The following is a 12,876-nucleotide window of genomic DNA, read 5'->3' on the forward strand; positions in this document are numbered from 1 at the left end:
TTTTCTCTGTCTCCTTCCACTGGTAGATGGACACAACCCATTAATCTGGACTGGTCTGATATAGATGACAAGGAAATACAATTACTGAGCCCCAAGAAAGATGGAACCAAGATTGCCCCACATGGCGCCAATATGGGAGGACTCACAAAAGAGTGGTTCAATGTTCTGAAAAGCTCTGTCAGCTTGAAAAACAGCCTAGGTTCCAATGGACATAGCCATCCACTTATGAGGTCTATATCCTGGGTCTCAGCTTTTCTTGAGAATTCATTTAAAAAAAAAAAAAAAAAAAAAACAACAATAGTGTTCAATGGCAATATGTAGTAAATCCATCATACAGTAGCTTAAAAATATTCTGAGGTATCACTGAAAGAGAAACGCTGCTTCCTAGATACTTTCTAGTTAATTTAAAAGTTTTCTTCTGAAATGGGGCTGTTCCAGACAAACCTTCCCCTCTGGAAACATTTCTGTGTTAAGAAAAGCATGTTGCTGAAACAAAATTATTCAGATAGAGGAAGACCACCACCATCCGCGCATTTTCTTACCATCAGGATATGAATCAGCTGGCCAGTATAAGAGTTCCAAACTTTGAGTGTCATGTTATTGACAGCTGTTATAACAGTGTTGTCTTGGCGGTCCCATGCCACCATTGTGACTTTCAGTTTTGTGATTTTGTCTTCTGCTCCTTGCACACCATGTCTGAAAGTAGAAAAGCACAAATCATCAATTGTGTCAAACAAAGTACAACTGATCTTTGACCAAGTTTCACACCATCCCTAAATTATCAGAGTTTAGTCCATTTTATTTTTTCAGCTTAAAAGTCACACATAGGTCTTCAAGTTATCATGAAAATTGAAAATAATTTAGAGTACATTTTCTTGACTGAAAAAAACAACAAAGAACAAAAATGAATCCTACATAACTACACAATTTAAAAAATCATTTCCCTGATAAAAATTGTATATAACAGTTCGTTTATGAGGACAATAGTACAAAAAATGTTCCAAGCACAATTGAACATGACAATAGGGCAGGACAAAGAAGGGGAATCAGAAGTTATAATCTATCATTAAGCAACAGTGAGACTAAGAACAGCAGGTTAGGGTATAAGGCAGCAAAACAAATTGTCCTGGATGCCCACAGTTTACCCATCAGGGTTAACACATGGCTATTATCACTGGCCTATGGCAAATTTAAACCTGAGGTAGCCACTTTCAGCCTTCAATCTGTAGGATGAGGATTTCAGCAGGGAAGGAGTCAGGTCATAAGAGGCATTACTGCATGTGTACTGAACTCTGATTTCTTTTCTTTTTTTTTAAGGGGGGGGGGAGAATAGAAAGGGCACTGGAGGAAATTGCTCCCAAGGGTGGGGAGAGAGGCTTTAAAGGAACAAACAGTATTTTAAGGGATGAAGTAGATCCGAGTTGTACTTAGGAAGGCCTAGGTGCAGAGCACAGTGGCCCAACATAAGAATCTTAGATTTAATCCTTTACAGGACGGGCAAATCATGCTGTTCTCTCAGAAAAGGGCTGATGAGACCTAATTTCTTTGCAAATTTAATGATTTTCATAGCTGTATTTTGGATTAGCTGAAAGCACTGGATAGTAAGAATTAAATTTGAAGTTCTTTTTATACTGGATTTCTATACTTGTGTTTAGTTCTTCCCCTCTACTTGTTCCTTACTTCCTAAATTGTTCTCAGAGATTATCTTGTGAAAAGCTCTTATGTGTGCAACCATCTTCTAGAATTAAGCTTCAAGGATCAGATGCTGCATGTTTAACTATTTAGGCCCTATACACTGAAACTCACTCCATTTGCCCTGTGATGCAAGAACTCGTACAGTACATTAACGACGAAAATTAAAACTTGTAGGATAAATGAATGACTCATTCACTGTACATATTGCTCTTGGTCCTACCGTGCCCCATTTTTCTAAGAATTGTATCTCTTTTCCTAATGGTTCCTGCATTAAGTCACAATTGGCTGTCTGTCCACCTGAGCTGGAAACCACTGTAAACCGAATATCTGAGTAATAATGGATGATACAAGAATGTCTAAATAAATAGATTAGTAAATTTTAAAGAATGTGCTCAATTCAGGAGAAAGGACTTACAGTAATCAAGTTAAAAAAAAATGCATAATTGAACAAGCATAGATCCTTTTTCCTGAAGAAGGGTTGGACTAGACAGGCATAGTGATTTCCCATGTGCCATCAAATCTGCGGCTACTTCAAGACAAGCTTAGAAAAGAAAGGGTTGCATACAAATTTCAAAGGGATGTGGGTGGACTGTGGGTTCTTTATACTGCTTTCATTTTAATACCAATTACAGGCAAGCAATTTCACTTTTTAACAAGCAAGTGCAATGGTATCACAAATGGACCGTCTTTGGACAAAAAGTGAAAAGACAAAAATATGCCAACAGGCTAACAAAAGAAAAACAAATTTCTTGAAAGGAAACATTTATCATTACTTATTTTATCCTGTAGTTATAATACGATCACTTCACCAAAACATAACGAATAAAAGGTAAGTGCAGAATTGTTTTATATTTGCTATAGTAATATAGATGTTTTGTATATTTCAGGATAATCTTGATGCTTAAGAAGGTTTATTATCAAGACCTGACACAATACTGTGTTTTCAGGAGTCTTTAACAATAAGTGGATTACAAAATCTCCAATATCAAATCTTTCCAGTCGGTAATACAAAGGATTGGTCTTGAGAAAGACTTTTCAAACAATGTTGCCAACAGAAGGAAATATGTGCATCTTCTAATCATGCAGCATGGAAGTCAAGTACAAAGTATTCCTGCCTTACAAATGATAGTCCATTTGTTCAATGATATAACTTCCCCATCCTATAAAATAAAAAGCACCTCCAACATTCTGAAGCTGACTCTGTGGCACTGTGGCAGTGTAGGGTTCGTAAGTCTGTCATTCAGCGTTTCATTGGCTCTCACTGTCCCCGCCCTCACATCAAGGAAACGCAACGCAGCATAGTTGCCAAGCAAACAAACGCGACATCACAGGAACGAAGACCAATCAAACAGAACGGAACTTGGAGGAGGGAAGTGGAGTGGATTGAACCTCTAACAAACAATCATATACAGGAAGGTACGAACATCAGTGGAGGCAAGTGCACAGAACGGACGGGAAGATAAACATTTAATCACTTTGTCACTCACATACATCACACACACATTCAGACATCACACACACACACACACACACAATCACTCTGTGTATCTCTCTCTTACACTGTCTGTAAAACACACAGTCACTCTCAGTCTCTCACATGGGCAACTGTATGTTGCATTCTCACGAGTAAGGAGCTCTTCTGATGTGATTGTTAAAGAAATCTTACACATGTAAACAACAATTATATTCAGAATACAACCGTGGAAACATTAATGGCAGGAACTCATTACATTGCTAGCGCCCATTTCATTGCGTTAAGAAACGGGCCTTTTTTACTAGTGAGTCATAATTAAGTTATTTTAGGAACTTTATTATTTATTGTAATAAATGGAAGCATAATAGAAAAAGAGCGATGGGGGTCTTTTACTAAGGTGCATTAGCGTTTTTAGCTCACACTAAAAATCAGTTGGCGCTGTTGATCTAGTATAATGGACTCAAGCAAAGAGGAGTGCCAAAGTGGGATATCTGACAAAGATTCTATTTGGTGTTTAGTGACATTGTATAATTCTTTCAAGGAGCCAGCCAAAGATTTTAGGATTCTCAGTGATTTGGTATAAGTAAATTTGTCCATAAGAAGAAGGAGGCGTAAAGGGCATGGATGCACAAGAGAGGCCTCAAAGGAAAGTCATCTCGGTACTTCACAATTATACTCATCAATAAACCAGAATACATTTTGAGAGAATCTAAAAGCTATATGGTAAGTTTTAAAATCTGGAAGGCCTACCCCACCCTTTAGATTTATGGAGTTAACCCTTTAGATTTAGGGAGTTTAAGTTTTCTTAAGGCTCTTTTTCTTGCCAGATAAATTTACTGAGCAAGGTATCAAGTTTTTTATAGAGACTATGAGAGAAGGGAAGAGAAGTCATAATGAAGATACAGTTTAATGGGGGCTAAAACCATTTCCATGTCCCCTACGCAGCCCCACTAAGTGAAAAATAAAGGGGACCATGAGTCTAGAATAGAGGTGGTGATGGAGATGATAGATTTTCTTACTAAATTCAGTAATTTATCAATACAGTTCAAATAATGGATGCCTAAATGTTCCCAGGAAAATGGCAAAATGGGATAGATGATGTTTGAGTATGAGGGGATAGAGGCATTACAGCTGATTTAGACCAATTTATTTTGTATCCTGATATGGGTGAAAATAAGTAGATTACCTCAAGAAAAATCAGGAGTGAATCTAGGTTCATTAAAGCAAAGGTACTTACCTGTAGCAGGTATTCTCCGAGGACAGCAGACCGATTATTCTCACAGTTGGGTTGGCGATCTGCACCGAACCAGCATTTAGTACAGCAAATAAGATTGCTTTAGCATTCCAGCGTGCCATGCATCCAACTGCACATGCGCTGAGTGCTTTCCCACCTGCAGTGCGGCCGCATTCCTCAGTTCAGGCAAGAATAAAGACAGATAGAAAAGACAACTCCAAGGGGAGGTGGGCTGGTTTGTGAGAATAATCAGACTGCTGTCTCGGAGAATACCTACTAGTTTGCTTTCTCCAAGGACAAGCAAACTATATTATTCTCACAATTGGGGTATCCCTAGCATCCAGGCTCACCCAAAACAACAAAACATTGGTCAATTGGGCCTCGCAATGGCGAGGACAGAACATAGATTAACCTGAAACTATATATAAGTATCTGAGAGTGCAGCCTAGAACACAAGAAAATGGGCCTAGGAGGGTGGAGTTGGATTCTAGACCTCAAACAGATTCTGCAGCACTAACTGCCCAAACCGACTGTTGCATCGGGTATCATGCTCAAGGCAGTAGTGTGATGTGAATGTGTGGACTGAAGACCATGTTGCAGCTTTGAAAATCTCTTCAATGGAGGCTAAGTGAGCCACCAACATAGCCATTGCTCTGACATTATGATCAGTCACAAGGCACGAGTCAGCCGAGCTTGGGCATAAGCGAAGGAAATGCAATCTGCTAGCCAATTGGAGATTGTGCGTTTTCTGATGGCGACTCCCCTCCTATTGGGACCGAAAGAGACAAATAACTGGGCGGACTATCTGAAGGGCTTCGTCCGCTCCATGTAAAAGGCCAATGCTCTCTTGCAGTCCAAGGTGTGCAAGCTGCTTTCGCCAGGGTGGGAATGAGGATGGGAAAAAAATGTTGGCAAGACAATTCCCTGGTTCAGATGGACACCACCTTCGTGAGGAACTTAGCGTGCATGCAAAGGACTACTCTGTTGTGATGAAACTTAGTATAAAATGATTCCACTACTAAGGCCTGAAGCTCACTGACCAGCCACCAAGAAAATGACCTTCCAGGTCAAATACTTCAGATGGCAGGAATTCAGTGGCTCAAAAGGAGCTTTCATCAGCTGGGTGAGAACGACATTGAGATCCCATGACACTGGAAGAGGTTTGACAGGGGGCTTTGACAAAAGCAAACCTCTCATGAAGTGAACAATTAAAGGCTGTCCAGAGATAGGCTTACCGTCTACACACTGATGATAAGCACTAATTGCACTAAGATGAACCCTTATGGAGTTCATCTTGTGACCAGACTCTGACAAGTGTAGAAGGTACTCAAGCAGGGTCTGTGTAGGACAAGAAAGGGGATCTACGGCCTTACTGTCACACTAGACAGCAAACCTCCTCCATTTAAGGAGTAATACCTCTTAGTGGAATCTTTCCTGGAAGCAAGCAAGCAAGACTCGGGAAATACCCTCTGAAAGACCCAAGAAAGCGAACTCTATGCTCTCAACATCCAGGCAGCGAGAGCCAGAGCCCGGAGGTTGGGATGTAGAAGCGACCCCTCGTTCTGTGTGATGAGGGTCGGGAAACATTCTAATCTCCACAGTTCTTCGGAGGATAATTCCAGAAGAAGGAACCAAATCTGATGTAGCCAGTATGGTGCAATCAGGATCATGGTTCCGCGGTCTTGCTTGAGTTTCAGCAAAGTCTTCCCCACCAGAGGTATGGGAGGATATGCATACAGAAGGCCTGTTCCCCAATGTAGGAGAAGGGCAACTGATGCTAGTCTGTCGTGGGCCTGCAGTCAGGAACAGAACTGAGGAACCTTGTGAATGATTTGAGTGGCAAAAAGATCCACCAAGAGGGTGCCTCATGCTTGGAAGATCTTGCAGGCTACGCTCATATTCAGCGACCACTCATTGGGTTGCATGACCTTGTTCAGCCTGTCGGCCAGAGTATTGTTTATGCCTGCCAGATAAGAGACTAGTAGAAACATGGCGCGAAGGTGTACCCAAAGCAACATCTGGACAGCTTCCCGACAAAGAGGGTGAGATCCGGTGCCCCCCTGCTTGTTGGTGTACTACATCACAAACTGATTGTCTGTTTGAATTAAGATACTTTGGTTGTAAATTGGATCTCTGAAAGCCTTTAGAGCATTCCAGATCACTTGGAGCTCCAGGAGGTTGATCTGAAGACTCTTTTCCTGGGGGAACCAGGCTCCCTGAGTGTGAAGCCCATCTACATAAGCCCCCCACCCCAGGATAGATGCATCCGTCATCAGCACATTTTGTGGCTGAGAAATTTGGAATGGACGTCCCATGGTCAGATTGGATCGAATCGTCCACCATTGAAGAGAATGTACAAAGTGGGTGCACACATGGATGCCATCGTCTAGATTCCCCATGGCTTGATACCATTGAGAAGCTAGGGTCCATTGAGCATATCTCAAATGCAGACGTGCCATGGGCGTCACAAGAACTGTAAAGGCCAAGTGCCCCAAAAGTCTCAACATCTGCTAAGCTGTGACTTGCTGAGACGCTCGAACCTTGGACCCCAGGGACAGAAGGTTGTCTGCCCAGGCCTCGGGAAGATAGGCTCGAACTTGTTATCATATCGAGCAATGCTTCAATGAACTCCAATTTCTGAACAGGAGTGAGATAGGACTTGAGGTAATTCATTAAGAATCCTAGTAGTTCTAGCACCTGAACAGTCATCCGCATGGACTCCCAAGCACCATCCTCAGAGGTGCTCGTCGCCAGCCAATCGTCAAGATAAGGGAACACGTGCACTCCCAGTCTGCGTAGTGACGCCGCAACCACTGCCAGGCATTTTGTGAACACTCTGGGCATTGATGACAGAACAAAGGGCAGTATGCGGTACCGAAAGTGCTGCGTCCCCTGCCGAAATCGAAGATACTTCCTGTGAGCTGGAAGTATCGGGATACGAGTGTAAGCATCCTTTAAGTCCAAAGAGCATAGCCAATCGTTTTCCTAAATCATGGGAAGAAGGGTGCCAAGGGAAACCATCCTGAACTTTTCTCGGACTAGGAATTTGATCAGGACCCTTAGGTCTAGGATGAGATGCACCCCCCTGTTCACTTCTGAACAAGAAAGTACCTGAAATAGAATCCCAGCTCTTCTTCCACTGGTGGAACGGGTTCGAACGCAAGGGCCTTCAGAAGGGCGGAGAGTTCCTCTGCAAGTACCTGCTCATGCTGAGTGCTGAAAAAATGAAGTCCCGGTGGGCAATTTGGAGGTTTGGATTCCAGACTGAGGGTATATCCTAACCGGACTATTTAAAGAACCCACCGGTCGGATGTTATGAGAGACCACCTCCGGTGAAAAAAGATTAAACTCCCCCCGACCGGCAAGTTGTCCAGCACGGATACTTTTATTTTGGCTATGCTTCCATGGAGCCAGTCAAAAACCCGTCCCTTGCTTTTGCTGGAGAGCAGTAGGGGCCTTCGGCGTACGCTGTTGACGAGAACAAGCACGCTGGGACTGAGCCTGAGTAGGCTGGCGAGATGCCAGAGTGTACCTACACCTAGAAAAGGTATAGAGAGCAATCCGAGGCCCACCACCTAGTTGTGGATGTGGTAGAAGAAGGCGCCCGGCAGGAGAGAGAAGCTATAGAAACTGTGTGCTTCTTGATCTGATCAACCAGATCTTCTACCTTCTCTCCGAAAAAATTATCCCCCCGGCAAGGAGCATCTGCTATCCTTTGCTGGACCAATTGGTCCAGGTCAGAGACACGCAGCTGTACCTTGAGAAGAGATGCCACATCAAAAGTGTTGTATGCGCCTCTGGCCTGAATTTTACGGCACGCCTTCTGCTGCATGACCAGCTAGCAAAAAGGTTTGGCCTGCTCCGGAGGGAAGGCATCGACCAAACTAGACAGCTGACGCACCGAGTTCCGCAAGTGAATGCTCGTGAAGAGCTGATATGATTGTATACAGGCAGCGAGCATGGGAAAATTAGGTTCTTACCTTGGTAATTTTCTTTCCTTTAGTCATAGCAGATGAAGCCATTACGTATGGGTTGTGTCCATCAACCAGCAGGGGGAGATAGAGAGCACTCAAATTTCACAGTGCCACATGGTCAGCTAGCTCCACTGCCTCTTCAGTATTTGAAGCTTCCAAAGCAGTATAACAAACTGCAATGGGAATAACATGAACTTTCCTCACAGCTAACGATGGCCCCATAACAAGGGCATGAACTCAAAAGGAGGGAATGAACACATCCTCCTGGAGGGAATAAACTCGTCCTCCTCTTTGTATTTATGGAGGGAATACAAACATCCTCCTGGAGGGAATGAACTCAACCTCCTACACATGAACTGGAAGGAATGAACTCATCCTCCTATAAGTGAACAAGAATCCTGAAGACGATTTTCCAACTTTCTCCCAAGAAAGGATTAGAACTTCAGGAAACAAGAACAGAACCTGAAACAGATTCACATCATACAGACAATCATACAGGGAGGGCTCATGGCTTCTCTGCTATAACTAAAGGAAAGAAAATTACCAAGGTAAGAATCTAATTTTCCCTTCCTTGTCATCAAGCAGATGAAGCCATTACGCATGGGATGTATCAAAGCAATCCCTATATAGGGTGGGAACAAGTCACACCACGCGCTAGCACTTGTGCTCCAAAACACGCATCCTTCCTAGCAGCCACATCCAGCCTGTAATGTCGGGCAAATGAGAGCTTCGAAGCCCATGTTGCTGCATTGCAAATCTCATGAAGACAGAGTGCTCCAGTTTCAGCCCAAGAAGAAGAAATCGCTCTTGTAGAATGTGCCTTAAAGGCTACAAGCAGATAAGCTGAAAAGATAGCTTCTTTGAGCCAGCGGGCAATAGTGGCTTTAGACGCTGGAAACCCTCTGCGAGAACCTGATAGTAAAACAAACAAATGATCAGAGGTCCTGAAAGAATTAGTAACTCGCAGATACTGCAGCAGAGTCCTGCGCACATCCAACAGGTGCAACTACCCAAAGGATTCTGGAAACTCCTCCTTAACAAGAGAGAGTAGAAAAATAGGCTGGTTTAGGTGAAACGCTGAAACCACCTTAGGCATGAAGGAAGGCATGGTACGAACCGTGACCCCGGACTCTGAAAATTGCAGAAATGGGTCTCGACAGGACAGCGCCTGGAGTTCTGACACCCGTCTCGCCGAAGTAATGGCCACCAGAAAAACGGCCTTTAGTGTCAAAACTTTCTCTGAAGCTCGCCATAGCGGCTCAAAAGGAGAACCCTGCAGAGCTTTCAAAACTAGCCCCAGGTTCCAAGCTGCACAAGGTGCCCACACGGGAGGACGGAGCTGAAGCACCCCTCTAACAAACCGTGTCACATCTGGATGAGCAGCTAAAGACACGCCTGCAACCTTACCATGAAGGGAGGCCAATGCTGCCACTTGCACCCGCAAGGAATTATAGGCCAAGCCTTTTTGTACACATCCTGCAAAAGGTCCACAATTGGCGAGACAGGAGCCCGCATGGGTGTGATCGCTTTTGAAACACACCAAGCCTCAAACTGGCGCCAGATCCTAGCATAAGCCATGGAAGTGGACCGCTTGCGGGCCTGCAGGAGAGTGGAAATAACATTATTGGAATAGCCTTTGCCTCTCAATTGCGCCCTCTCAATAGCCATGCCGTAAGACCAAAACGGCAGGCGTCCTCCATGGCCACTGGTCCCTGCGACAACAGGTTCGGTATCAGAGGTAAAGGAAGGGGAGCCTCCACTACCATCTTTCGGAGGTCCGCATACCAAGGCCCCCTGGGCCAATCCGGGGCGATGAGAACCACTTCTCCTGGGTGAAGCCGAATCCGCAGGAGCACACGCCCTATCAAGGGCCACGGAAGGAACACATACCAGAGGCCCGAGGCCAGGGTTGAGCCGAGGCATCCAACCCGGCTGAGCGAGGATCTCTCCGCCTGCTGAAAAGCACGGGACTTTGGCATTTGAGCTTGTCGTCATAAGAGCCATTACAGGCTTGCCCCATTTGGCACATATCTGCAGGAATACTTCGTCTGCCAGTTCCCATTCCTCTGGATCGATTTGATGCCTGCTTAGATAATCAGCTTGCACGTTGCTCTGACCTGCAATGTGAGCTGCCGACAGAAACTGTAGATGCAGCTCGGCCCAGTGGCAAATCTGTTCGGCCTGCACGGCCAGTGCTCTGCACTGAGTGCCACCTTGTCGGTTTAAGTAGGCCACTGTTGTCATGTTGTCCGACATCACTCTGACAGCCAATCCTTCCAGGGTCACTTGAAAGGCCAGAAGCGCCTGAAACACCGCTTTCAACTCTAGGCGATTGATGGACCACTCCGACTCGTCGGGTGTCCAAAGACCCTAGGCATGCTTCCCCTGGCAATGTGCGCCCCAGCCCTTCAGGCTGGCATCTGTCACCACTAGGCACCAATCGGGGAGCGCCAGCGGCATTCCTTGCCGCAGCATGCTGTCTGAGAGCCACCACTCCATGTTGAGTCGGGCCGCAAGGAGCCAAGAAAGTCTGCACTGATAATCCTGAGATACTGGAGACCATTGTTGAAGCAGGGAATACTGCAGAGGTCTCAGGTGCACTCTCGCCCAGGGCACCAAATCCAAGGTGGCCGTCATCGATCCCAACAGCTGGACAATGTCCCAAGCTCGCAGGCGGGGCATCCTTAGGAGCAGACGGACCTGATTCTGAAGCTTGCACCGCCTTTGCTCGGGTAGGAATACATATCCCGAGTCTGTATCGAACCGTGCCCCCAAATATTCTAGAGATTGCGAGGGAGTCAGGTGACTTTTAGCTACATTGATGACCCAGCCCAGAGATTGCAGTACTGAGACCACTCTGGCTGTAGCTTGATGGCTGTCTGTTGCGGAGTCCATGCTGATGAGCCAGTCGTCTAGGTACAGGTGAACCCGGATACCTTCTCGCCTGAGAAAAGCAGCTACTACCACCATTACCTTGGAAAAGGTTCGGGGAGCTGTGGTGAGGCCAAAAGGCAAGGCCCGAAACTGGAAATGTTTTCCCATCACCGCAAACCACAGAAACTTCTGGTGCGGGGGCCAAATTGGAATGTGCAAGTAAGCTTCTTTCAGGTCCAGAGACGTGAGAAACTCTCCTGGCTGTACCGCCGCACTGACGGAGCGCAGGGTTTCCATGTGAAAATGCCACACTTTTAGGGACTTGTTTAATTCTTTTAAGTCCAGAATAGGGCGAAAAGACCCACCTTTTCGCGGCACCACAAAGAAAATGGAGTAGCGGCCGCAGCCGAAATCGGCGGGAGGCACCGGGGGAAACCGCCCCAATGTGAATCAAGCCTTGTAAGGTCTCCTCTACCGCCGCCCGTTTGGCGGCAGAACCGCATCGGGACTCCACAAACACGTCTCTTATCAGGGCATTGAATTCTATTCGGTATCCTTCTCTGATCAGGTCCAAGACCCACTGATCTGAGGTAATCTTGGCCCACTCCTCGAGAAAGAGGGAAAGACGTCCTCCTATAACAGGAATCGAGGAGGGGGCCGGCGCACCCTCATTGAGAGGGTCGCCCTTGAACTCCAGGACTTGAGCCTGCTGCTGCGGAACGTTTGTCCGAGCGAAAGGAGTTCCTCTGCTGAAAACCGGCCACGAGAAGTGGACCCAGCAGAATGCCCCGGGCGGTACCTTCTAGCTTCACGGAAGCGAGGTCTATAAGAGGAGTGAACCGCCTGACCCTTGGAGGGAAGCCGCAGCCTATCCTCAGGTAAGCGCTGGGGTTTAGCATCTCCCAGGCCCTTCACAATTTTCTCCAACTCCTCACCCAACAGGAGAAGGCCTTGAAAGGGCAACTTCACCAACCTTTGCTTAGAGGCCATGTCCGCCGCCCAATGCCGTAGCCACAGAAGACGGTGAGCCGCCACTGCTACAGCCATCTGTTTAGCCGAAGCTCTGACAATATCAGAAAGGGCGTCAGCCAAAAAGGACAAGGCCGACTCCAATCGCGGAGCCACTTCAGACAAGGGCTCCGCTCCATCACCGGGCTGTTCCACTGCCTGTTGCAACCATGCCAGGCAGGCTCCAGCAGCATAACAACTGCATGCAGACGCCCGAATAGTAAGACCAGCAATTTCAAAGGGCCGTTTAAGTGTTGATTCCAGTCTACGGTCTTGCATGTCCTTCAGGGCAACACCTCCTTCAACCGGGAGGGTAGTTCTCTTTGTCACAGCTGTGACTAGGGCATCCACCTTAGGCATTGCAAAGCGAGCCAAATGCTCCTCACTCAGAGGGTATAATTGCTCCATAGCCCTGGAAACTTTCAAAGGTCCTTCGGGGTCAGCCCATTGAGCTGAAATAAGCTCTTGGATGGAGTATGAAAAAAAGATAGCATTAGAGGCAAAAAAACATAGTAAAAATTTTTTTCGGTATATTAAAAGCAGGAAGCCGGCAAAAGAATCAGTTGGGCCGCTGGATGACCGAGGGGTAAAAGGGGCGATCAAGGAAGACAAAGACG

General features: G+C 46.0%; 1 protein-coding gene across 1 annotated transcript in view; it reads right to left on the minus strand.

The window, feature by feature from the left end:
* The window catches only part of PHIP (pleckstrin homology domain interacting protein), an 863,049-nt gene that overhangs the window by 633,255 nt on the left and 216,918 nt on the right, over nucleotides 1–12,876 (minus strand). The window contains exon 13 of the mRNA XM_030199061.1: nucleotides 543–696. Coding sequence (XP_030054921.1) covers nucleotides 543–696 — 154 coding nt within the window. The remainder of the gene's footprint in view (nucleotides 1–542; nucleotides 697–12,876) is intronic.

This window comes from Microcaecilia unicolor, chromosome 3 (assembly GCF_901765095.1).
Source record: "Microcaecilia unicolor chromosome 3, aMicUni1.1, whole genome shotgun sequence".
Classification (NCBI taxonomy): domain Eukaryota; kingdom Metazoa; phylum Chordata; class Amphibia; order Gymnophiona; family Siphonopidae; genus Microcaecilia; species Microcaecilia unicolor.